Source organism: Leptodactylus fuscus, chromosome 7, assembly GCF_031893055.1.
Source record: "Leptodactylus fuscus isolate aLepFus1 chromosome 7, aLepFus1.hap2, whole genome shotgun sequence".
In the NCBI taxonomy this organism is placed as follows: Eukaryota; Metazoa; Chordata; class Amphibia; order Anura; family Leptodactylidae; genus Leptodactylus; species Leptodactylus fuscus.
Genome location: NC_134271.1, coordinates 124521416 through 124548515, shown reverse-complemented (window position 1 = coordinate 124548515; position 27100 = coordinate 124521416). Strand labels below are relative to the sequence as shown.

The following is a 27100-nucleotide window of genomic DNA, read 5'->3' as shown; positions in this document are numbered from 1 at the left end:
ATCACATTTTAGCTTTTGCTTTGAGTATACTGAAAAAATGCATATTTTTTTTATGTAGATTGTGAGCCCCATATAGGAATCACATTGTACTTTTTTTTTTCCTATCAGTATGTCTTTGTAGAATGGGAGGAAATCCATGCAAACACAGGGAGAACATACAAACTCCTTGCAGATGTTGTTCCTGGCAGGATTTGAACCTAGGACTCCAGCGCTGCAAGGCTGCATGCCAACCTCTGAGGCACCGTGTTGCCCCGCAAAAATGCATATTCTCTTCTGCCCATTTACTGCTAAGTAGAAACAAACTAAGGCCAAGATCACACTAGTGTGTTTATAACACAGCATGCCAGCTTTGCTGAATTTGCAAAAGGATACTGGTCAGCCCTTTAATTGAAGGAGTCGAAATTGTGGTATTTTGGTGGGAGAAAGAGAAACTGCTTCATGTTATAGTGTCTGATACCAGATGACAAAAAAAACTCAATATTGGCAAAACCCATAGCATGTAATATTATGGAGACACTGTTACATTGAAAATGTAGTCCAGTCTTCAGGCAGCATGTAATAGCGCAGGAAGAGCTGAGCAGATTGATATCTCGTTTTGTGGGAAAAGACTCCTATTACTTATTGATTAGAATTGTTGCTCATCCAGGACTTATGAGCACAGTCGTTGGAGCGGATCGGCAGTCTTTCCTGTATGACAACGTATATAGAGAGCCTTGAAGCCCAGAGTATGGAGTTCAGAATGAGTCAGGATTAACTGGCAGGACTAGGATACTGAGCTCCACTTCCTCTACTCGGAAGTGACATCATGTCTGTTGGTCACACGGCCACTCTGCAGCTCAGTCCCATTCAAATGAGCCGTAGCATGGCCACATGACCAACAGATGCAATGTTACTTTCTCAGACAAGAAGGGGAGATCAATACCATAGTCCTGGATAACCCCTTTAACGGAATAAAATACAGTTTTACAGAATCCTTTCCCACAAAACTATACATCAATCTGCTCAGCTCCGCTGGTCTGTAACATGCAACCTGCAAATCAAAGTACAATTACAATGTGACAGGTTCCCTTTTCATTGGATACCCTTTTTTTCTGACTAACACGTAGGAATAGCCTTAAGAAAGGCTATTCTTCTCCTACCTTTAAATGTCTTCTCCGTGCCGCCTTCAGTAGAAATCCTGGTTTTCGTCTGTATGCAAATAAGTTCTCTCGCAGCACTGGGGGCGTCCCCAATGCTGCAAGAGAACTCTCCAGCACCACCTCCATCTACTTCTGGAACGCCCTCTCCCTGTGTCTTCTTCCGTCCTGGGATTCAATCTTCTAGGTCTTGGGCCGAGCCGTCTGCGCATGCCCAGGCCACAAGAAAATGGCGACAGACATGTGCAGTCGGCTCTCCCCGAGGCCTAGAAGAATGAAACCCAGGACAGAAGAAAACACAGGGAGAGGGTGTTCCAGAAGAAGATGGAGGCGGCGCTGGAGAGTTCTCTCACAGCATTGGGGATGCCCCAGTGCTGTTAGAGCGCCTAGGACCGCCCCCAGTGCTGAGAGATAACTCATTTGCATACCGAAGAAAACCCGGATTTCTACCGAACGGCGGCGTGGAGAAAACATCTAAAGGTAGGAGAAAAATAGCCTTTCTTAAAGCTATTCCTACATGTTAGTCAGATAAAAAGGGTATCCAATGATAGTATCCCTTTAAATCTCTCTTCATTCTAAGCTATGAAGTCCAGCAGTCTACTTCAATCAAAGGCAGCCATACCCAAGTCCATATTTCGATTTAGCTGTCAATCACCAAGTAGGACCGCCCACTGGACTCCTAAGCCCAAAATGAGCAGATACAAATGGATAAAATACAAGTTATACTGCAGCTTTTTGCATAACACTATATACCAACCTGCTCAGCCCCTCCTCCTCTATAACATGCTTGCCCTGAGAACTGGACTACATTTTCACTGTGAAATAAATTTGTTTGTATTTTGGTAAAAGTTTGCACAATGAACTTAAAACACCCCATTACCTTATTCTTAGTATTTTAAAAGGATCTGGCACCCAAGCACTTGTTTTATGGCAGTGATTTTTTTTGACCATCATGGTCACTAGTATAATTGTACCTGCAATTGCATTTGTTGTACTTCGAATATAAAAAATAAAAAAATTCTCCTATTTAAAAATATGGAAGGCAGTACCAAATTTCCAATGATCCTAAATAAATGTTTGTCTACTATACAGTTTTCCTGAGGAGCTCCTGAACCCACACATCCCTTTATGGTCAGGTGAAAATCTAAAAAAAAGGCAATTGCACGTTTTCATCGCATTGTAGCAAGAAGGCAAGTACGTCAGAGGTCATTGGCGTCACTCCCATCTGAATGACACGTGGCTTAAGAGCTAACAGCAGCAAGATAGAAGACTGCATCTTCCACACAAGGCGACATGGGTCACGTCTATCCTTTATTTAGTGCGGCACATATGGCACTGTCCATACGTTGTCTAAATTTCTCATAGCTGCAGTTCCCAGGAAGCTCCATGTTGTGAGTGAGTTTGTTTGCAGTGGGTATTATATGGCCATAGTGAAACAAAATGGATGGAGGAGGCTGAAAACCAGTGGGAGGAACGGAATCTATGCCTGTGGCAAAACTCAAGATGTCTTCCAAGGAAACGGCAGTAGCTCCATCTGCAGACAAGAAAAAACACAGAAGATTAATAATAATAATAATAAATAATAATATTATCGGAAACATCAAATTTATTTAAGAAGAATCTACTAAATTAGAATTCTGTTGCAACCAGTGGTCGCATTACATTTTTTTCCAAAAAAAAAATAAAACTACTACTCACTGTTTTTGAGGATCTGGGAATAATATCACTCCCTAAGGAGAGATCACCTTCTCAGACGTATGGAGTCTTACAAAAGCTTTTTCACTCCACTGGGGGGATTATGGGAAAAATATGCAAATTTGTTTTCCAAGATGTAAATAGGAAAACAGTGCCTTTGTTTGCTGCCCTCTAGGGGCAGCCCCCTTAAACATCATGCCCGACTTTTTCAACAAGCCTTTGTTGCTATGATGCGGGGGATGTTTTTGAGGAGTATTTTTAACCACAGAGGAGTACAAAGTTCACATTGATGGAAATAATCGATGTGTCAACATAATTCGTTGCATTTTAAAAAGGGAAACCGTTACTCTAACTCTCTTCCATGTATAAAGCGTGAATTTAGAGCTTTGATTTTATGGCGTTCACTGTGAGAAATGGCAGCCAAGCCCATGATTTGGTTGGGACTGGCACAATGTCTAATGTGTATGAGTGTGGGGTGGGGGGATCCCAAATCCACATTGGGTATCCGCTATGAGGCACATGTACTAACAATGTCTACAAGTGAAAACTAGTCTGAATTTGTAGCTCCTATTTGTTGGATTGGTTTTGAGGCATTGTAAGTTATGCACAATTTTGTGGTGTCAATTGCACAAAAATTACGTCCCATTTTCATTTTCCACTTACGGTAACCATTTAATAAATTAAACAATAGAAAATATAAATATTTAATATCTTAATTTTGAAGCCAGGGTCTTTACGTTCTACTATCTCCAACCAAAATGTACTCTCCCCACAGCACTGGCATAAATAAAGAATAAAAGAGGTGTATAGCTACGCAATAGACATGCACCTCAGTAACTGAATAAGCCTCACCTTGTGTCTCTTCTAAATACTCCTCCCAAAGATTGACCGCATTACGTTGCTGAACGTGTCTCAGGCTTCTATGGTACGAGATGCTGAAGAGGTCCGATAGCGCTTTTGCAGTTAGTTTCTCAGGCTTCATGCAGAGAATACTCCAGAAGGCTGAGGGGTAGGCCTGGATGCGCTCAAGAACGCCTAGTGTCTTCAAGCCTTCCTTAAACCTAAAATCACAAACATGACAAAAATAAACATCAGGATAAGGTTAAATCAAAGAGTCTAAAGAAAGTCTAAGCGGAAAATCTCTGGGAGTTCATTGTAGTTTAAGGGCTAAACCACTTTCTAATATAGATCGCTTATACTTGTAGGTACTGCAGCGCTGCCCCACAATGTCCCAAAGACAAAGATCTGCAGGGACAATACAGGCTATGGTGGTAACATCATAAAAATGCGCGTGCTAGTGGTCATACAAGTCCAAAAACAGACAAGGGAGGAGAAGAACAGGGGAAAGAGAAACCGGGAGGGGGGAGAGGAAAACTCACCAGGGGACACATAGACATTGAAGGGAGAAACAAGAGTAAAGGGTAGAGGTTGCCAGGGCACATACAGTAATATGTGCAATGTAACTCCGCTTGTTTAATGTAGAAGGAAACATATATGGTCAGGAAGATATATTACGAAGCTTCTTATTTTCACATATACTATTCATTACTAGAGATGAGCGAACAGTGTTCTATCGAACACATGTTCGATCGGATATCAGGGTGTTCGCCATGTTCGAATCGAATCGAACACCACGTGGTAAAGTGCGCCAAAATTCGATTCCCCTCCCACCTTCCCTGGCGCCTTTTTTGCACCAATAACAGCGCAGGGGAGGTGGGACAGGAACTACGACACTGGGGGCATTGAAAAAAATTGGAAAAAGTCATTGGCTGCCGAAATCAGGTGACCTCCATTTTAGACGAATAGTGGATTTCAAATCCGGGTCATATGAGAATGTGAACTTTGTGACTATGAGACAGGGATAGCTGTACAGGCAGGGATAGCTAGGGGTAACCTTTATTTAGGGGGGAATGTTATTAAAAATAACTTTTTGGGGCTCTATCGGGTGTGTAATTGTGATTTTTGTGAGATAAACTTTTTCCCATAGGGATGCATTGGCCAGCGCTGATTGGCCGAATTCCGTACTCTGGCCAATCAGTGCTGGCCAATGCATTCTATTAGCTTGATGAAGCAGAGTGTGCACAAGGGTTCAAGCGCACCCTCGGCTCTGATGTAGCAGAGCCGAGGCTGCACAAGGGTTCAAGCGCACCCTCGGCTCTGATGTAGGAGAGCCGAGGGTGCACTTGAACCCTTGTGCACCCTCAGCTCTGCTACATCAGAGCCGAGGGTGCGCTTGAACCCTTGTGCACACTCTGCTTCATCAAGCTAATAGAATGCATTGGCCAGCGCTGATTGGCCAATGTATTCTATTAGCCTGATGAAGTAGAGCTGAATGTGTGTGCTAAGCACACACATTCAGCTCTACTTCATCGGGCTAATAGAATGCATTGGCCAGCGCTGATTGGCCAGAGTACGGAACTCGACCAATCAGCGCTGGCTCTGCTGGAGGAGGCGGAGTCTAAGATCGCTCCACACCAGTCTCCATTCAGGTCCGACCTTAGACTCCGCCTCCTCCGGCAGAGCCAGCGCTGATTGGCCGAAGGCTGGCCAATGCATTCCTATGCGAATGCAGAGACTTAGCAGTGCTGAGTCAGTTTTGCTCAACTACACATCTGATGCACACTCGGCACTGCTACATCAGATGTAGCAATCTGATGTAGCAGAGCCGAGGGTGCACTAGAACCCCTGTGCAAACTCAGTTCACGCTAATAGAATGCATTGGCCAGCGCTGATTGGCCAATGCATTCTATTAGCCCGATGAAGTAGAGCTGAATGTGTGTGCTAAGCACACACATTCAGCTCTACTTCATCGGGCTAATAGAATGCATTGGCCAGCGCTGATTGGCAAAAGTACGGAACTCGACCAATCAGCGCTGGCTCTGCTGGAGGAGGCGGAGTCTAAGATCGCTCCACACCAGTCTCCATTCAGGTCCGACCTTAGACTCCGCCTCCTCCGGCAGAGCCAGCGCTGATTGGCCGAAGGCTGGCCAATGCATTCCTATGCGAATGCAGAGACTTAGCAGTGCTGAGTCAGTTTTGCTCAACTACACATCTGATGCACACTCGGCACTGCTACATCAGATGTAGCAATCTGATGTAGCAGAGCCGAGGGTGCACTAGAACCCCTGTGCAAACTCAGTTCACGCTAATAGAATGCATTGGCCAGCGCTGATTGGCCAATGCATTCTATTAGCCCGATGAAGTAGAGCTGAATGTGTGTGCTAAGCACACACATTCAGCACTGCTTCATCAAGCCAATACAATGCATTAGCCAGTGCTGATTGGCCAGAGTACGGAATTCGGCCAATCAGCGCTGGCTCTGCTGGAGGAGGCGGAGTCTAAGGTCGGACCTGAATGGAGACTGGTGTGGAGCGACCTTAGACTCCGCCTCCTCCAGCAGAGCCAGCGCTGATTGGCCGAATTCCGTACTCTGGCCAATCAGCACTGGCTAATGCATTGTATTGGCTTGATGAAGCAGTGCTGAATGTGTGTGCTTAGCACACACATTCAGCTCTACTTCATCGGGCTAATAGAATGCATTGGCCAATCAGCGCTGGCCAATGCATTCTATTAGCGTGAACTGAGTTTGCACAGGGGTTCTAGTGCACCCTCGGCTCTGCTACATCAGATTGCTACATCTGATGTAGCAGTGCCGAGTGTGCATCAGATGTGTAGTTGAGCAAAACTGACTCAGCACTGCTAAGTCTCTGCATTCGCATAGGAATGCATTGGCCAGCCTTCGGCCAATCAGCGCTGGCTCTGCCGGAGGAGGCGGAGTCTAAGGTCGGACCTGAATGGAGACTGGTGTGGAGCTATCTTAGACTCCGCCTCCTCCAGCAGAGCCAGCGCTGATTGGTCGAGTTCCGTACTCTGGCCAATCAGCACTGGCCAATGCATTTCTATGGGGAAAAGTTAGCTTGCGAAAATCGCAAACTGACAGGGATTTCCATGAAATAAAGTGACTTTTATGCCCCCAGACATGCTTCCCCTGCTGTCCCAGTGTCATTCCAGGGTGTTGGTATCATTTCCTGGGGTGTCATAGTGGACTTGGTGACCCTCCAGACACGAATTTGGGTTTCCCCCTTAACGAGTTTATGTTCCCCATAGACTATAATGGGGTTCGAAACCCATTCGAACACTCGAACAGTGAGCGGCTGTTCGAATCGAATTTCGAACCTCGAACATTTTAGTGTTCGCTCATCTCTATTCATTACTGACTTTAAGAAAAAAACAAAACAAAAACAAAACCTCCCCCGGTCTCTTCAGGACCTTCCATAGAATATATACATCCAGGCGGTTCACTGCTAATTCTGCAATATATTTATATACATACATATACACACACACACACACACACACACACGTCCTTACAAAATTAGCCTATGGGCTCAAGATGTCAGCTGTTACTGTGCCAGATAACCGATTACTGTCCCTGCGTTCCCTATCACTGTGTACATAGCACTCATTGAGACTGTTTTTTTCTAGTGGGAGACAAAAACTTACTATTACCATACTGTTGTGTCCATCCCCCCCTCCTTCCAAAAAAACCCCCCAAAAAACAAAAGCAGCAATTGACCAGTTTGTTTCAGTTTTTTGGATCTGTTAAATGGATGTAAAAAAACATGATCTGAATAGGACCCGACCCTGCTTATCCAATGCAGTGAATTGTGCCAACACTTTTCTCCCCACATAATCGCTTTAAAGGGGCTCTATCAGCAAAATCATGCTGCTAGAGCCGCACATATGCGTGCATAGCCTTTAAAAAGGCTATTCAGGCATCGGTAAAGTTATATTAAACTACCCCCCCCCCTGGCTATGCACGCATATGTGGGGCTCTAGCAGCATGATTTTGCTGATAGAGCCCCTTTAAAATGTAATGACTGGGACTTTTAAGGGTTTTGTTTTTGCAAAAATGTCACCTTGCAAGTGGTTCCTGCACCCGGCGAATGACATGATAATTCAGAATATTCTTGATCAAGATGCTTTTGTCACTAACGGTTTGCACAAGTCGCAGTGTACCAGTCTTCTCCAGGTAGTCATAATACTGAGCAGTGACCTCCTTCAACTCACTAATCCTCCGACAAGACTGTATCTGCAACAGAAAAGTAGCACATTATTCTCAGACAAATCACACTGATGAAAAATTTAGACTCCAAAGGGATAAAATGTCGGAAAAATGTTTATGGCTTCTTCAATGTAAACCACAGACTAACCATAAGATTGGATAAACTTAGGAATCATACCAGGTATGTGTGACCTGTATCAATGACATTAACACTATTAATATTTCATGCTATGACAGGCTCCTATAAATCTTTTAGTTTGTGGGTTCTTGACACATTGTATATTGTATTGTATATTCTTTATATACCGTACTCTCAAAGTTGATCCCTTACTCTGCCATCTTCAGCTATTCTAATGCACAAAGATTTCAGTATGCCATTATATTATGGTACATCTCAATCAAACAGAAAAAGTGTAAGCAGTTCCATATATAGCCAGCTACTCCCGGTCCTGCGTGGTGACCTTGGGGAGCTGTCTTCTGTCAGCAAGCCAAGCATTTGTTTTTCTTGCACCCACCCTGGCTGCAGGCGCCATCTTATCATATAACATTATACCAGTTTCAAGCATAAACAACTATATATAGCATTCAGCTTTTAAGGATAACACTGTTTTTCATACATTACATGATTATAACCTTCAGCACCCATAACAAATAGTAAAGGGTTATGACCCCTTTTTTACCTTCAATATTGCCTGCAAGACGTTGGGATCAGCCACATCTTCCAACATTGGTTGTACATGGTGAGTATCATATATAAGGCAATAGAAAAGAGTTGGCGAAAAAAAGCTTGGCGCTGGCCCCCCGTGAACCAATGCGATAGCCAGCATTCTGCCAGCTTCATAGTACAGGTCATCCTTTAGTGCTGTGAAAGGAGAAAAAATATATATTATGAAAAGATTCAAGGGCATTGAAATATGCAAGCTGAAGACTGCAGCTGTACTCTACCTGTGCATTTCGTTTTCTATGGCCTACCATTCGTGTTTAGGCCCCAAATGAATGGTGTGGTACCTGTATTGATCAGCCTAGGGTTGCAGACTGGCTCGTACTTCCAAACAGATACCATGCATAGCAACAGAGCAAGATATTGCACTGTTGTCTCATTCAGGTGAATGAGATAATGGTGTAATACCATTGACCACCACTATGTGAAGTATGTAAGTACAAACCAGATTCCAACATGATGTAGACATTGAAGAAGCTGCAGCTCTCACATGAGTACCACAATGCCTACAGCAGGGGTGCATAAGATAGGACTACCACTGATCTAATAACTGAAACCCACTTTAGGGCGGGATCACATCTGCATCCAGTCTTCGTATTCAGTTTCCTTCTTCTGCCGACAGGAGACAGAAACCCGGCAGACCGTGTACGCCTGTGAGCGTTTTATGGTCTCCGCGGCGAATTTTTTTTTTTTTTAACTGGACACAAAGTCCTGCATGTCCGTCTTTGTGTCCGGTTAAAAAAAAAAAAAAAACGGTTTCGCCACGGAGGCCATAAAATGCTTATGGGCGGACACTTTGCAAACCCATTCAAATGAATGGTGAATGGGTTTGAAAAATGACTACCGGTTTCCGTCTCCTGTCCAGTTTCTTGGGCAGAAGACGGAAATTTAAAGCCGAGACCGGGGCGCAGGTGTGAACCCATCCTAAACTGCATCCATTTGTGTGTGTAATGCACAACTATGAAACTAAAAAAAAAATACAGTATTGAAACAGACTTACTGAACGCTAGCTACATTGTGTAAGCATATGAACCCAATGTATGTGCATCGCCATGTCAAGTTCTATAGGCAGTCATATCTACCAAGCCAAAATGTTTTTCTTTCTTTGTTTTATTACATGTCTACTAATGTTATGGAAAACCTAACACACTAGAAAGCACATTGTAGACAATCTGTATAGTACCTAGGTATACAGATACATTAAGATAGAAATAATGAACTTACCATTCATGTTTAATGACAGATTTTTACGCTCTGATCCCTCAAACATGCTGGAATTCATGATGGAATCCAGTAGTAGTTTTAAGTAACTGGGTACAGACAGGTCTTCTGATCTCCCCTTACTAGTCAATGTGATTTCCAGGGGTCTGCACGGAGAAAAGCATTTCTTGCGGAAACAAGTAAGTGAACTGTAAAAGATGGACTTGCTTTGCACTTTCATACCGAAAACGGAATTATTGATCTGAGATTTCATCTCGTGCAGGATATCGGAAATATGCCTTTGAACCTCACTGGAAAGAAAAAAAAACAAAACATTAGATTATTCAGCCACATCATAAAAGGAAGCACAGCTATGACTATGGACATGTTATTCTCCTCTACAGCAGTGTACTCTGACACCCTTGTAGTAGCTCTTTAGCTATTTGTCATGGTATTCACAAGTATGAGAATACCCACGGTATGGCAAGAAAATATTCCTAACACCACTATTTCACAAGGCTGACCTGTTAATAGGAAGGGTTCATCGAATTCAGCTACTTGCACTAAATGCTGACCCTCCTAACAACACGGTGCAGCAGAAACCTGGATTCATCTTAGGACTCGTTCACAGGGGGCAAGAGGGGCGGATTTTGATGCCAAATTAACCTCAGAATCTGCCACCTCACAATAGAGGTCTATGTAGACCGCTAGCTTACTTTTTTCCGTGAGCGGTAGCACCATCCAGACTAGGCCCATTCATTTCGGCCTACTCTGGAGCGGGAAGCTGCGGCAGGCACATTTTGGTCCTATTCTGACGCGGCTTCCCACATCAAAATCAGGACCAAAATATGCAGTCCCGTACCCCGTGTGAACTAGCCCTTAAATGATGATGGCTCTTTTGTCCACTGGAATCTTGCCATTTTGTTTCCCTTTGACAGCAATGGCATTGGATGTCTGCTGTTAGCGCATATAGCTATAAGGAAACACTGAGCTGTGCATTTGGACATGTTATTTGGAGCGCTCCCAATTGATTTTATACTGCGCTCTGGGTTCATATGCCTAATGCCCATAAAGGGAAGATCCAATAGTGAAAGGGCAGGTATCTGTAATAAAGTGGCCATTCAGCACAAAAAGAAAAGAATTCTACCACCTATAGGTGACACTCTGTTTAGTGCTTACGTTAGAAGAACTTTTCTTGACGGTTTTGATCGCCTTCGACATTTTGGAGTTGGCTGTTCACTATCAAACCCTGAATTATTAAGCGTTTCCGACCAGTTAGGAGATGCAGGATATGGTCTTTTTACTGCAAGGAAATCAGAGAAAATCAACGCATCTGACCACAACCAGAACCAGAACTTATAGGGGGTTGTCCAAGAAGAAATGTTATTTTGTTATTTCATTGGTTTGCAGATATGATTTGTAGGAGTATTCCCACTACTCATGCCCTATTCACAGAATAGGAGTTAAAGGGATCCTATCATTAAAATGACATTTTTTGTACCTAACACGTAGGAATAGCCTTAAGAAAGGCTATTCTTCTCCTACCTTTAGATGTCTTCTCCGCACCGCTGTTCGGTATAAATCACGGTTTTTTTCTGTATGCAAACGAGTTCTCCTGCAGCATTGGGGGCTTGCTGCCACGAAAAAAATGGGCGCGGCCATTCCAGACAAAGATGGAGGCAGCGCTGAAGATTTCTCTTGCAGCATTGGACGCCCCCAGTGCTGCGAGAGAACTAATTTACATGCCGAAGAAAAATGGGATTTTTATCGAACGGCGGTGCGGAGAAGACATCTAAAGGTAGGAGAAGAACAGATTTTCTTAAGGCCATTCCTACGTATTAGGGACAAAAAATGTAATTTTAATGACAGAATCCCTTTAAGTGCCTGATAACGGGGCATGTAACAGCTGGGACCTCCAAGCAGCATAACGGGTAGGTCCTGAGTGCCCCATGTGAATGGAACTTGGGGACCACCGCTCCATTGACTATGATGGGACTTTTGGAACAACGATCACAATCAGTACTGTTGAGGTGATGTAAATTGGAGCTGTGATGTACAGGTGGCTCTTGGAAACCCCCATTTATGTGACTGACATGAGTCCCAGCAATCCTAGTAGATAGAGCAGGGGTTTGCATCCTGTGGCAAGTGTGGCTCATATGGAGTTGCTAAATTGTATAGGTGCTTCTCTTATGGTGGTGACACACTATGTACCTGCATGTGGATATAGATGCTTCTAGTCCATGGCTACCGATACTTTCACGTCTCTGTAAGGCAAATACCGTTTAACTATTGTGTAGATAGTGTATCACCACCTTACGAGTGTTACCTCAACTGGATACATGCATTTACCACTAGCTGCAGGTTGCACATGAACTTCCATTGCTTCTAGTCTTAAAGGTATTTAACAAAGTGTATGACAATATAGAGTGGCATTGACACTAGGTTCACGCCTGGGTTTCTGTTCTTTGCGTCTGATTGGGGACCCGAAGATCAGAAACCTAATCCGCTTAAAGAGCAGTTATCTGCGGAATCCACAAATTATAATGGGGTCCGCCGGGTTTCCGCATGAAAAATGTGGAGAGAAAAGTCCTGCTTGCAAAGTTATTCATCGCAGGGGTTACTATGACCCAACAAAAATAAAATACAGTAAAATTCAGTTACCTGGTGAACAGCTGATGCTTCGACATTCTGCACACTCCCATGTCTGGTTCTGCTCAATCAAGGAGCAAGCAATGTGTGTACCACTGGCCCCGCAGCACTGGCAGCGCACGATCTCCCACTTACTAGACAGACAAAATTAAAATAAATGCATGTTCAGAATTAAAATTGTATTTCTAGATCAGACTAGTCTGTGAAAAAGAAATAAGGAAATATTAATTTCTGCTGATATCAGTTACAAAAACCGGAAAACAGAGTGGCCTTATGGTACTCCCCCTGCGTGGTGGAGTCCAATCAGACATCCGATGATATTTACTAAAAAATAAACCAATTTATATTTTTCACACAGCAACCATTCTACAATCCATTATGGGATCACGTTCCCTTTTACAAGTGAAATCCGGTACAAGACTGGGAACCTCTTTCAGAAGAGTGATAGATTCACATCCACTCTTATCTGTGTGTGTGAGTTACAAGTCAGAGTGCAATATGCTAGACTACAACTGATATTCTACCGATGGACCTTTTCCTAAGGAGAGGTCGTTCATAGCTCAATCCTGGAAAATCCCTTTAACAGACTTTCATGTGATCTAGAAAACACTCACCTGTCTGGAATATTATAATCGCGACCATTCCGACAAAGGCACTTTTGAACATCACAGCGCTGATGATGCACCAAAAGATCTTGGAAAGCATTTTCTTCCAGTTCCCACGACGCATCTCTACATATAGGTAAAAAAAAAAATTCTGCCATTAAAGGGGGTGTCCAGGAAAAAATGGACAATCCTTTTAAAGTTTAAACAAGCTCCCCCTGTGTCAGCTGTTTCCGCTGTGCTGAAGCCGCTGATTGGCATCAGCAGTCACATGAACACGGAGGCCAATCAGCAATGAGCCTGAATGTCACTACCTGTGACATCACGGGTCCTCTACCTGAGGCCAATCAGTGGCTTCAGCACAATGCTGGAAGAGCATTATGTTCAAATCAAAGGTGAACTTTGGTCTCAGGCCCGGTTCACACCTGCACATTAGGTTTCCGTTCTGGGAGTCCGCTTCGGGAACACCCAAACGGAAACCTAATCCACATAGAAAAGCAGTTACCTTAGGAAACCGGCAGACCCCATACACTATAATAGGGTCTCTGTGGTTTCTGCACGAAAAATGCAGAGAAAAAAGTGCTGCTCGTAGGACTTTTCTCTCCGCATTTTCATGCGGAGAGGGGAACGGAATGGCCCTAACACAGATGTGAACCGGGCCATAGTTCAACTTAAAAAGTGTTGAAAAGTAAAAAGCATACCTTTCTGGAATATGGATTCCCATGTGTAGCATCTCCTTCTGGAACATGTCTCTGTTGTTGCATACTGTACATCGGAAGAAAAATAGTCCCGCACTTAGAGCATGATGCTGCAATAGAAACAAGATAAAGGAAATGAAGACGGGATAGAGGAAGAGCTGTAAAGTAGGCGGTATACTACAACAAGGACATCACAAAATACCTGGAGGCAGTCTCTATGGTACCAGGATGTCTTGCAGCAAGGTCCTCGCAGTACGTGGTAAGAGGGAACGTGGTCAATGGTCTCCAGGCATATCATACATGGAGAGGACTCTTTACTGTTTGTGGAGAGGAATTTTTGGACAGGTCGATGCTCCCAGCAGTAAGAACTACAAGAGGTGAACAAATTTATAGTAAAATTATGCAAATCTCTCTATTGAAAGAATAATGGAGCACACTAATGGCACAGTCACTGTTACTTTAATTTTTAATGACACTCTTTGCATTAAAGAGGACCTTTCACCATATCCGGGCACAGGCAGTTCTATATACTGCCAGAAAGCTGACAGTGCGCTGAGTTCAGAGCACTGTCGGCTTTCCCGATCTGTGCCCGGTGTGAAGAGCTTACGGCCCGGTACCGTAGCTCTTCTATGGTCAGAAGGGCGTTTCTGACCATTAGCCAGAGACGTCCTTCTGCCTCGCGGCGCCAATCGCGCTGTGCTGTGGAGCGGGGAGGAACGCCCCCTCCCTCTGCTCACACAGCTTGTCCGTAGACGAGCATTATCAGGGAGGGAGGTGGCGTTCCTCCCGGCTCCACAGCACAGCGCGATTGGCGCCGCGAGGCAGAAGGACGTCTCTGGCTAATGGTCAGAAACGCCCTTCTGACTGTAAAGCGCTACGGTACCGGGACCGATAGCGCTTTACACCGGGCACGGATCGGGAAAGCCGACAGTGCGCTGAATTCAGCGCACTGTCAGCTTTCTGGCAGTATATAACACTGCCTGTGCCCAGATATGGTGAAAGGTCCTCTTTAAACTAGATGAACCTATGCAATTCCAAGCTCCGCTCCTGCGGTCCATAAGGGCCTGTGGATGTTTAGTGTCCAAAATCACCCTGACAGATTTCCTTTAAGAAGCTAGAAATTACCTGAAGATGTCCATAAACTGGAAGATGCATTCTTTTTCTAATCCACAAGGGAAATGATAACCTCGTTTACAACGAGGAAAGACACAGCCGATGGACGCTCCATGTCCTTTACAAACAGAGCATTTCTGGGAATCAAAGCAAAATGGTTAGCAATAAAATATGGAGACAGGTTATTCAGAGAGGTGAAGACATTTTATGACTTTTTTAAATTTCATAAATCAATGTGTGTTCAGCTTTAAGCAGTAGGCAACAGAAGTCTACGGAGAGGGGTGGGGAGGAAAGAGAAGGACAACTACTGGTGGAAGAGAGATTATAGACATGTGAATTATCATCCAGCTCTGTTGTGACTTATTAGATGCTGTACTGGTCTCATTGATCACAGAATATGATGCCGTATCGAACTTTATAAGTCCAGGCATCATCTGCACATTAAAGGACACGACTGGTGAGGGCTCATACTGCTTTATGTGTAATGAAAAGAGATATTACAGAGTAATGTCAATTCACACAATGAGACTGAGGGCTCTGCTCGCAAGAGCTTACAATCTATGAGGTAGAGGGGGTGGGTAGCAGGGGCGGCATCGGAGGTAGCATTGCTTATATAGCTGTTTTTGGGATAAAGGTTATTTTGTCTGTACTTGAAACCTACATTTTGTAAAGTGCTGCTGAATATGTTGGTGCTCATTGAGCTACAACCTTCAACGGCCCCAGAATTCATATTGATGGCCTAAGTATTTGATCTGTGGGGGTTTGACAGCCAGAGCCCACGTAGATCAGCTGTTCCAGCAACACCCAGGTTCTGTAAGTTACAGCAGTGGGCGGGGAGCAAGTCAAGTAATAGGAGCAGCTCTGCAGCCCATCCACTGTACAGCAGTGATCCCGGGGAATGTCAGCACCTCTCCCATTACCTGACTAGGAGCAGCCAAACACTTCCAGTAGACTGCTGTCATTTCTTGCGACCTCAGGCTACTGCAACAAATAACCTGTACAGCGTCCAAGTGTCAGATCATGTAGATAGGTCATCAGTATGAAAAAATCATTTTCTGGCTGGACAACCCTTTTAATACACAAAGTCTGAGGAGTTCATCAGAGCAACACACACTTGGCGCTTACCAATTTCCTGGCCCTGTTTAATTCCTTCTTAATGTCACTGACAAGGAATCCATATATACCTTCATCTTCATTGCCTCTTTGCCAGATGCCACTGGAAAGCAGCTAGGAGAGAAATTGTTCACATTAAGCTCTCATTATCTGAACAGTGCACTACATCATGTGCACGGGTATCTTTATGGTTGGCCTATTGCATTAGGGCTCGCATATTTCATTGAGACACATTTGGATATGCCATAAATGTCTAATGGCAGAGACCTCTATCCCCCTGGAGAAAGGGGTCCTGAGACATCCAATATGTGCTGCAGGCTCAGCAGTTTCGACAACGGAGAGAGTCATGGCCAGGTCGCCTTTTGCTTGCTGGAAGACACCTTGTCAAGCTTATTTTCGAGGGTCCCTCTTATCCAGTAAGCAATTACTTTTTTAGATAGATAGATAGATAGATAGATAGATAGATAGATAGATAGATAGATAGTGAGCCCCATGTAGGGATCACAACGTATTTTTTTTCTCCTATCAATATGTCTTTGTAGAATGGGAGGAAATCCACACAAACACGGGGAGAGCATACTACTACTAGAGGGGAATGTTCACACTATCGTTAGTGGAGTCAGTTACTAGAATCTGTTAAAAAATTTTAACAATGGACACCAATAGAACTGTCGTAAATTCCATTGATTTCAATGGGCTTTTTTTCTGTTCTTCATTAGTGTCCTCTTTATTTTCCGCACACATAACACGGGGTGCAGGACTTTTATGTCCATTCATAATAACAGAAAGCAAGCGTCCATTATTTTTTAACATTAAGGTCTATGGCTAACAGATAGTAACGAATGGGCGCATATAGGGCTCAAAACGTACATTTTTCCCTATCAGTATGTCTTTGGAGTATGGGAGGAAATCCACGCAAAGACGGGGAGAACATACAAACTCCTTACGCTAGGTTCACACTAGCGCTCGGAGTCCGTTCTGAGCTTTCTGTCTTCTGTCTGCCGTGTGCGCCGGTGAGCGTTTTATGCTCTCCGCCGTGAAACCGTGTTTTTGAAACCAGACACAGAGTACTGCATGTCCGACTCTGTGTCCGATTTAAAAAAAACCGGTTTCGCAGCAGAGAGCATAAAATGCTCACCACCGCTCACCCTTCAAATCCATTCAAATGAATGGGTTTGAAAGAGTCCTGCAGATTTCCATCTCCTGCTCAGTTTTGTGCAGGAAACCTGCATGAACGGAGACCGGCGCAGATGTGAACGAGCCCTGTCAGGTGTTGTTCCTGGCAGGATTCGAACCCAGGACTCCAGCGCTGCAAGGCTGCAGTGCTAACCACTGAGCCACCGTGTTGCCCCTAGCAAGCAATGACGTTCTGTATACTTACTAGACAGTAATAATGTAACGTTAAGTTGTGTTCTGGGTAGGTTTTTTTCTCCCCGTATTTCTCGATGCAGTCATCTGTACGCCCACACAGCATGCAGCCTGTTACGATTATATGAGACTGGTTTTATTGTGTGAACATGTGTATACCAAAATGTATTCTACATTTACATTAGAAAGGCTAGAGAGAGAGAGAGAGAGAGAGAGAGAGAGAGAGAGAGAGAGAGAGAGAGAGAGAGAGAGAGAGAGAGAGAGAGAGAGAGAGAGAGAGAGAGAGAGAGAGAGAGAGATAAGAAATTTGACAAAAAATTCCACAACCATGCTGGTTATTAGAGATGAGCGAACACTGTTCGGATCAGCTGATCCGAATAGCACGCTCCCATAGAAATGAATGGAAGCACCTGTGACGCTGACTTTGCCGGCCGGCATCACAGGTGCTTCCATTCATTTCTATGGGTGCGTGCTGTTCGGATCAGCTGATCCGAACAGTGTTCGCTCATCTCTACTGGTTATCACTAAGGTTAAAGGGGCTCTACCAGCAAAATCATGCTAATAGAGCCCCACAAATGCGTGAATAGCCTTTAAAAAGGCTATTCAGGCACCGTAAATCTTACATTAACCCCCAGTCCCGTTTTTAAATAAAAGGATAAAAACATATATGCAAAACTTACTTGAACGTGCACCCTGGGCGGAGGTGCACGGTGCGACGTCATCTTCGGGCACGCCTGCCTCTTCTGTCTTCTTGGAGTAACGCCCTCTTCTCCGTGTCTTCTTCCGGCTTCTTTTTGTGAAATCCCGCGTCTGTGTAGTAGCGCTTCCCTCCCGATCGCTACTGCACAGGCTCACTTGCCATTTCACTTAATGGCAATTCGCGATTGTACTGCGCATGCGCAGTACTGTCGCGTACGTCTACGGGGACTGAGCCTGCGCAGTAGCGATTCGGAGGGAAGCGCTACTACGCAGGCGCGGGATTTCACGAGAAGAAGCTGGAAGAAGACACGGAGCAAGAGGCGTTACTCCAAGAAGACAGAAGAGGCAGGCGTGCCCGAAGCTGACGTCGCATCGTTTATCCCCGCCCAGGGTGCACGTTCAGGTAAGTTTTGCATATATGTTTTTATCCTTTTATTTAAAAACGGGACCGGGGGTTAATATAAGATTTACGGTGCCTGAATAGCCTTTTTAAAGGCTATTCACACATATGTGGGGCTCTATTAGCATGATTTTGCTGATAGAGCCCCTTTAAGTTCATGGGTGGCAGATTTGCCTTGTCTATTCCACGCCCTATATCCACCACAATTTAAAATACATTTGATATGGGTGGAGATTTAAATACTCCATGCACAGGTAGTGGAAATATTTTGTATGGAATTATGAGCAAGTTGTGGATTTTGCAGTCTGGAGCAAGGCCTACCACATACAGAGATAGATAGGTGGCAACGGATTCCAGGTCGGTCAATGAATTAATATTACTCACGCGAGCTGGCTGCGGCCGAAGAGCTGGTGGTGCTCATGTTGTTACAGTCCCCGTTCTGATATCTGCCAATAAACACAACATATATTAGAATGTACACGGCCACTTTCTGTGCTGTATATTGGGGTAGCTGTATAAGTGGTTTACTGGCCATAGTTCAGCCCCGTCACATGACTACTTCAAGTCCTGTCCTACAGGGAAAACTGTAATGGATCCAATTTAAATAAAGACTTCAGAGAAAAGTTTTTATATCCGTGCAGCCCTCACCTGACCATCTATCACACTCATACTTCCCTGTAGTTCAATCTCTTGTTTGCTTTAGACCAGAAACCATCTTGACCCCAGCATCATTATAACTGCATGACAGGAGCTGTCTAGTTGTCAGCAGTAGCTGTGAGAAGAGTTTGGACAGCCTCAGAACAAAAAGACAAGCATATTTTCAGTGGGCTTTGCCATCGGATCCTTGCAGATCTAATATTGAAAGCAGAGAGCATAATTTTCCTGAAACTAACAAATTATTGCTCAGGAATGGTGTGGGCTAGACAAAAAAGAAATTAAAAAATCCAACTGCACTAGAATCGATGGATGTAAAGAATTGGAATTGGTAGAGGTGGTAAAAGATCCTCCTTGAGACTTCTTTTTGCTGTCCTTGGAGACCCCTTTAAGCTGGGGCCACACGTGACGTAAAAGCCGCATTTTCATGTCCTCTCCGATATGTAGCATTGTATACTGCTAGAAAGCCGACGGGACGTTAAATCCAGTGGACTCTTGGCTTTACTGGTATGTGTCCCAATCCTGGAAATATCAGTGTGGTTAGTTTCAGCACCAATATCTCCCCACAGTCAGAAGGGCATGCCTTATAGCTAGAGATGAGTGAACACTGTTCGGATCAGCCGTTCCGAACAGCACGCTCCCATAGAAATGAATGGAAGCACCTGGCACGGCGATCGGCAAAGTGTACGTGCCAGGTGCTTCCATTCATTTCTATGGGAGCGTGCTGTTCGGATCGGCTGATCCAAACAGTGTTCGCTCATGTCTTCTTATAGCCTAGTGATGACGGTGCAAGTCTATGAAAGAGTTCTGTCAGGGAGGCATTCCTCACAGTTCAGCAATGACACCAAGCTGTAAGCCCTGCCCTTCTGACAGTGGGGAGATAACAGTGCCAAAATTAATTACCGATATCTCAAGCACCTAGGTGCATGCTGGGAAAGCTATCGGAGTGCTGAATAAAGCACACTGTCAGCTTTCCATCGGTTTATAATACCGCACATCTATGAGGACGTGAAAGGTCCTTCTTTAACAGAAGGGACAAGTAGAGGCGCTTCCTTTTAAAATCACTCTTGGCTTTGGTTCAAAAAAAAAAAAAAAATCACAGCAATTCTGCACACGTGACCTCAACCTTAAGCAACTTCCTAATATACACTTCTATTCCTCATCATTTTATATCCTCCTGTGGTTAGGTCATCAGTATACATCACCATTGGGTCTCAGACAATGCCTTTAAGATGTCTGCTTGTTGTCAGTAAATAATAATACCGTGGGAATTTTGCACTGTTAGATCATTTATTATTATAACAAGAATACATTTTATTTATATTGTGCCAACATATTCTGCAGCACTTTACAAACTGTAGTGTTCAAGTACAGACACAATGCGGTATTATGCAACTCCGCCACATAATGAAAGTCATAGAGAAGCAATGGCGCTTCATACACGTGTCTGTCACTCCTTTTACCACAATGCAACAGGGAAAGGAGGGATTCCTATCCCCATGGAACCCCTCCAGGAGCCTAGATTGCTGCCAGACCTCACAAGGAGGAGAAGAGCCCGGGGCTGCCTCCAGAATGCAGGTAGGGCACACGGCTAAGCCAAGGATGACTCTCTCTGGCTTTGGCTAGGAGGTTTGTATAGGGACCTCTGCACACTGGCAAGGAAACTTCCATCCGGAGGGGCAAGACACAACTGAAGTGATGGTGGAGAAGGGATCTTTTAAAGACTTGACTACCAGTTGTTCCCTGGGGGTGTCGAAATCCCCCTTACTCGTGTTGTTGTGGAGGTACATGAGAAAATTGTCACACTCTCACTCCAGTGCAAAATTTATCAAACATACCTACACAGCCTCCAGCAAAACTGACTATAAATTTCCCTCATGATGAAGCGATCAAGTTATCTATTAGAAGCTAAGCTAATCCTCTGAAGAAATAGTTTGAATTTCCACCAATAATGTGCATAGATCTCATATCATAACTATATTTTACATTTCTCATCCTTATCAAAACATCAGTTTGCTGCCAGTGAATAAGAAACCTATATTCACAAGTGGACTGGTGTATGCTGGTACAGCCCTACTCACAGCTGAGGCACGGATACAATTGGATTCAGTCTAGACAATGCTCCAGACGGATACATTGTAGCAAAACATTCATGATTTTGCAGCTGCTGTTGATCTATTCAACTCATTGTCTAGACTGGATACAATTGTATCCACTTCTGAGCTGAGAGCAGGACTAGCTGTGTACAGGTATTCAGCCTATGGACAAGAGTGTTCTTAGTCACAATGTACAAACACAACACGACAATACACAGTAACAAACATGACCATAGTGTGCTCAGATGAAAACAACACAGCCATGGCGTATGTGTATGAGATCCCCAGCAATGCTCTTTTTTACACAGGGTTTGCAGTGTATGTTTATCATCTTCAGGCAGTTACAGTAATCTGACCTATAGGTTCCCACTACATGAGTGAGGTCTATATAGTGTCCTTTCAGCATCCTACATACGGTATACAGCATGCTATATGGAATAGGAAAGCAAACTGCTCCATTTCATACAGCTGCATCTAGTAAAAACAGGTCATGGTAATAATGGAGACCTGCACAGCACAGGTCACTTTGTGCAGCAGCCTGTTTTCTATTAAAAGGAAGTTAGATAGGCTACTAAAGTATATAACAAAAACGTTTACCACGTCCACCTGACTATAGAAAAAAAAAAAGTTAATGCAATGGGAGATAAGATTTATATCCACCGCCATGACACTATGGTGGTACTTGTTACCCCAAGCCCCTGCCTCCCCCCCCCCCCCCCCCATGCAGTGATGACATGCTGTAGATACATATGACCATTACAACCAATCACTGACCTCTATAGTGACACCTACTTGTACTGCACAACCCTGCAGAGGCCAGTCATTGGCTGCAGAGATCACATAGATCAGGGGTAGGCAACCTTCGGCACTCCAGCTGTTGTCAAACTACAACTCCGCTGTTCTTGGAACTCCCATGGAAGTGGATGGAGCATGTTGGGAGTTGTAGTTTCACAGCAGCCGGAGAGCCAAAGGTCGCTGACCCCTGGCATAGATGATGTGTGACATTATCATTGACACATAAGACCCTGGCAGCAACCACTGGAGAGGGGGTGATGGAGTGGCAGGGACCCCATCTACTCTTAGACAAGTTCTGGACAATCCCTTTAAATGGCCAGTTCAGACACCTGATGCCACAGCTGCATGGTCCTACTTTCAGGTCTCTGAGCCAAAACACAGGCGAAGAGAATAAGGTCCAACAATACACCAGGAAAGATCTACCTAACCTAGTCTGTGGCAACTACAACTCCTAACATGCAGTGACACTGGGAGTTGTAGTCACACAGCACCTGGACACTACACTAGCGGACACTAACTGTAAGTACTGCCAGTCCTACGTACATACCCGGAGCGGCGCTGTCCAGACCAGGACCCCGAGCTCCTCCGCTTTCTCTCCCTCTCCCCTTCTGTGTTCAAACTGCCTGGAAAATTCAAACCCTAACATCCGGCTCCATCCCGGAAACCCCCTCTACTGGAGGCAGGAGGGTAGGGCGGAGCTTGCGTGTCACTTCTGGAGTATGAGGTGGGGCTTGCGTGTCATGCCTCGCTCCCGCTGGACCGGCTCATTGTGCGATTGGGGGGGGGGGGGTGTCTGATGGGATGACGGAGATTGTTGACGTTGCCGCTCTATTGCGCATGCTCCATGTATCAAGGAAGTTTTGCCCAGTCCTACTGCTTGGTGTGCTTATCTTGGACACTAGATGGCGCTGTAATACGTGACTGTTTTGTACTAGAAAGTTCAGACAAGAAAGTCTGGTGTACAGGAATTGTGCGGGTCTTTGTAGGCTAGTATTCCCTGTTATCAGCCATTTCAGGCCCTAGAGAGGCTGACTGCTGTCAAATAAGTATAGACTAAGTATAGACTAGTTACCCCCTCACCGACTAGCTGAGCGCGGCAGCATCTTAAATCAAGGGTGACTATATATACAGTATATATATATATATATATATATATATATATATATATATATATATATAGTTACTAGCAGTACCTGCGGCACTTCACACGAGGACATGGAGGAGGATTTTGACAGCAGAATCCACATCATAATCCTCCATACAATGTTAGTCTATGTAGACTGCTAGCTTTTTTTTTCTGCTAGCAGAGAAAAAGAAGCAACATGACCTTTCTTCACGCGTTTTCCGCCTGAAGAAAGCAATAGAAGTGAATGGGAAGCGTTTTTTTTTATAAAAACCGCGTGGTAAAAAACTACGCGTTTTATGCGGCCCATTCTCTTAGAGCTCATTCACACGGGGGGTGGTGGGGCGAATTTTGACCATATTTTGACTGAGGGAGTGAAGTCAAAATATGGTCAAAACCCGCCTGGCACGATGTCGCGGTCGCAGCTTCCCCCACCCCGGAGTCAGCTCAAATGAATGGGCCGACGCCGGAGGTTGCGGCTGCCAGGCGGAAGCCGCGGCTCAGCAAGTCATGGCTTCCGCCTGAAGAAAGGGCAGCTCGCTAGTGGTCTCCATAGACCACCATTGTAAAGGGACGGATTATGACATGGATTCCGCTGTCAAAATCCGCCCCTTTGGCCCCGTGTGAACTAGCCCTTAAAGGATGGGAAAACTGCCTATAAGCGGTTTTTACAAAAAAACGCTCCACAAAAAGCGTGCCAAGCTTTAAAAAAAACGCTTCCTAATTAGGAAACGTTTTTTTCCGGTGCCAAAATAAGCCACGTTATTAACGTGTGACCAAAGCCTCACTCCCTGCGCAACCCACCTGGAACACCACCCCGGCCCAGTCCTTTGTCTTTTGGCCGCAGCGGGCCCTTCCTACACCAGTGCACCCATGGACCCCCGAGCCCCCCTGGCCCACCCCCCCTTTTTCCCTACCCGCTGCCCCATTCTCTCGCTCCTTCCTCCTACCCTGTGGCCCCTTCCCCCCCCACTACCAACCCTTCGCCCCCCCAGGAGGAATAGACATTGCCTAATAGCTATTGAAGGTGTGTGGCCAACTTACTGAAAGATCTCCATGCACAGTTCTGTTGTTCTATTACCAGTGTAAATGTGGAAAGATCCCAAAGTATAAGTTAAATGTATCCATTAAAGGGGTTGTCCCATTTCAAGGATCCTATCTATACTGGTAGCTTATGTAAATTGAAGACTTTTCCTAAATATATTGTTTTAGAAATGCTGCTTTGTTTGCCTGCTGTGTGAACTTATTCCTTACATTGTTTACACAGCACTGCTATAACCACGGACCTATAGGACAAGTGATGTCACTTACTCAGTGCTCTTGCTGGCAGGACAATCAGCTCAGCTAATTGCAGTTTTCTGATAAAGCTGTTATTTTTCTATGTAAACTCACAGATAACACTGAGTTCATTCTCTACAAGCATCTGCATATTATCTGATCTTCATAAGTGTTGTGAGACTTCTCAGGCCCGTTCAGCAAGAGAAATGGGGAATACAGGAAGTAAGAAGAAGAGACTGCAGGCAGGGTGCAGAGACACTGAGATGGAAAAATACCTTTAAGTAATATTTTGGCTTTTGTCAGGGGTCATGTAAGAAAAATTTGACTATATGGTGTACAGTTTTAATATGGAAGTGTTCCTGATGTATAGCTTAGACTTGCACTGCAATCAACCTTATCCTAGGTTCACATCTGCTCCTAGTTATCCATCAGATGATCATTTTTAAAAAATACTGCAAATGGCCAAATGACTACCAAAAAATAAATGCGGTGTTGAAAATGTTGTGTATACCTTGAAACTAGGACTTTGGTTATTGGGGTTCCACCACAGTGTTAAGTTTGGATACTTTAAAAAGTGGCAGAGAAAAATAAAAGTGGCATGACTGGGATAACTTGGCCGGTCCTTTGCCATTTTGTTCAGACTCAAACAAATGTGTTTTTTCGAAACTGTTTGTGTCGACGGTGGGGTCGTTCATACCAATGATCTCACCATTAATCAATTTGCGACGTTACGGTCACTTTTTATTTTAAGTATATGTCTAGCCTAAGAGTGTAAGGAAGTCCATAAACATTAGATTACTATGGAACAAACATTTGTTTAGCCAATGGTTATTCCCCTTCATACACTTCCATGCTAGTCTTGGCTAAGTATACATGTATTCTCAGTGGACAGTAGATGTCTCTGGCTGTGATTTTTCTACCCAAGAACAATATAAATTTTTTTAATGTACATTGTGAGCCCCCCGTATAGGGCTCACAATGTACATTTTTTTCCTATCAGTATTTCTTTGGAGTATGAGACAAAATCCACACAAACATGGGGAGAACATACAAGCTCCTTGCAGATGTTGTCTCTGGCAGGATTTGAACCTAGGACTCCAACACGGCAAGCCTGCAGTGCTAACTACTGAGCCACCGTGCTGCCCCAGAACAATAGAATCTTGACCCTTCTCTTCCCCAACATCTACCATGTTCTATCAAGTTTGGAACCCTCTATATGTATTACATGGTTCAGTCGATGATAATGTTATGTGTATACTGCAGCGGCAATAATTTGGAGGAACACCCAAGATCTCTATTAGGCCGGGGACCCACGTGGTGTAAACACCGCGCAAAATAAAGTGTTGTTTTACAGTCACTGCAAAGTGGGAGGGATGTAGAAAATCCCATCCCCACTTTGCGGTAAAATATGCGCAGCGATTTACAAAACCGTTGTGGTTTTGGAAATCACAGCATGTCAATTATACCTATGAAAATATAGCGGTTTCCCTATAGGTATAATGGAAGCAGAAAGCAGAAACCACTGAGAACTTTCTGTAAATGATGCGTTGCCGCCTTGGTTTTCCCCACATCGCTTTTTTGCTTTGGAATGCCTTAGCCTTAAAGGGATTATGTGAGGATAGAAGATTTTTTACAATTCTTTCAGTGCAGGGTATAAACTTTCCTTCTTTATAGAATACTAGCTGGTACCTGCGACTTTGTCTGCGGTGATTGTAGAAGTGGGTGAATACAGGCGCGGGTAAGGTTTTAGTACTGTGTACCCACCAACCAAACAACAGCCAACCACCAAACCAAAAACACCAACAGATGATAACCAAGGCCGAAATAAAGGCGACCACAGAGGCAAACAGAGAGCGGTACATTGAAGAATGGAGAAACGAAATAAATAACTCCAAGAAACTCACCGTGTACCAATCCCTACAAAGGGACTACACCAGGGGTAGGGAACCTTTGGCTCTCCAGCTGCTGTGAAACTACAACTCCCAGCATGCTCCATTCACTTCCATGGGTGTTCCCAGAACAGCAGAGCCAGTATGCATGCTGGGAGTTGTAGTTTTGCAACAGCTGGAGAGCCGTACGTTCCCTACCCCTGGACTACACCATGGCCACCTACCTGGAGAGAATACGCCACCCCAAGCACAGACAGACCCTAAACCGGTACAGACTGAGCGCCCACAACCTAGAGATAGAGACAGGGCGATACAGGCAGACGTACAAGCCACGGGAGAACAGACTGTGCCAGCACTGTGACCAGGGGGCCCTAGAAGACGAGACCCACTTCCTGCTACACTGCACCAAATACTCAGCTGTGAGGGCCGTCTACTACCAAAGACTCTCTGCCCACATCCCAGACTTCATATCTGCAAACGAGAAGAGGAAACTCTACATCCTACTGGGAGAAGAAGAAGCCACTGTGGAGATCGCTGCCCAATACGTGTCCAGCTGTCACCAAACAAGAGGAAGATGAGACTACATGGACTGTTATATTTATCCCAATACACCCGCTCCACCCCCACCTCCAACCCCACCTCCCCATATAGCGGTCACCAACGAAGAGGAAGATGATACTCCACGGACTGTTATAACCCAAACCACCCCCCCACCCCACCCCTACCCACCACTCACCCACCGAATTCAACTCCCCCCCCCACTGCCCACTTTACTAGCTTTGGCAATGCCAAATACCTATTCGGAC

General features: G+C 44.6%; 1 protein-coding gene across 1 annotated transcript; it reads right to left on the bottom strand.

Annotated features, from left to right (window-relative positions):
- Positions 1–2426: 2426 nt before the first annotated feature.
- G2E3 (G2/M-phase specific E3 ubiquitin protein ligase) lies at positions 2427–22642 on the bottom strand. Its single transcript, XM_075282990.1, has 15 exons — positions 22552–22642; positions 18844–18905; positions 17374–17471; positions 16005–16106; positions 14892–15016; positions 13969–14134; positions 13770–13876; positions 13081–13197; positions 12479–12600; positions 10997–11120; positions 9842–10128; positions 8577–8758; positions 7751–7923; positions 3684–3892; positions 2427–2670 (listed from the first exon to the last, which is right to left on the bottom strand). Exons 2-15 carry the CDS (start codon positions 18878–18880, stop codon positions 2441–2443), a joined length of 2079 nt encoding a protein of 692 aa, XP_075139091.1. The 5' UTR covers positions 18881–18905; positions 22552–22642; the 3' UTR covers positions 2427–2440.
- Positions 22643–27100: the final 4458 nt, after the last annotated feature.

Coding starts and splice junctions, on each gene's coding strand:
- G2E3 (XM_075282990.1), bottom strand. CDS start 18,880: ATGAGCACCACCAGCTCTTCGGCCGCAGCCAGCTCGC. Junction 13,198..13,769: donor GGAATCCATATTCCAGAAAG/GTATGCTTTTTA, acceptor ACCTATATGTAG/AGATGCGTCGTGGGAACTGG. Junction 8,759..9,841: donor TCTGTCATTAAACATGAATG/GTAAGTTCATTA, acceptor CTCCTTTCACAG/CACTAAAGGATGACCTGTAC.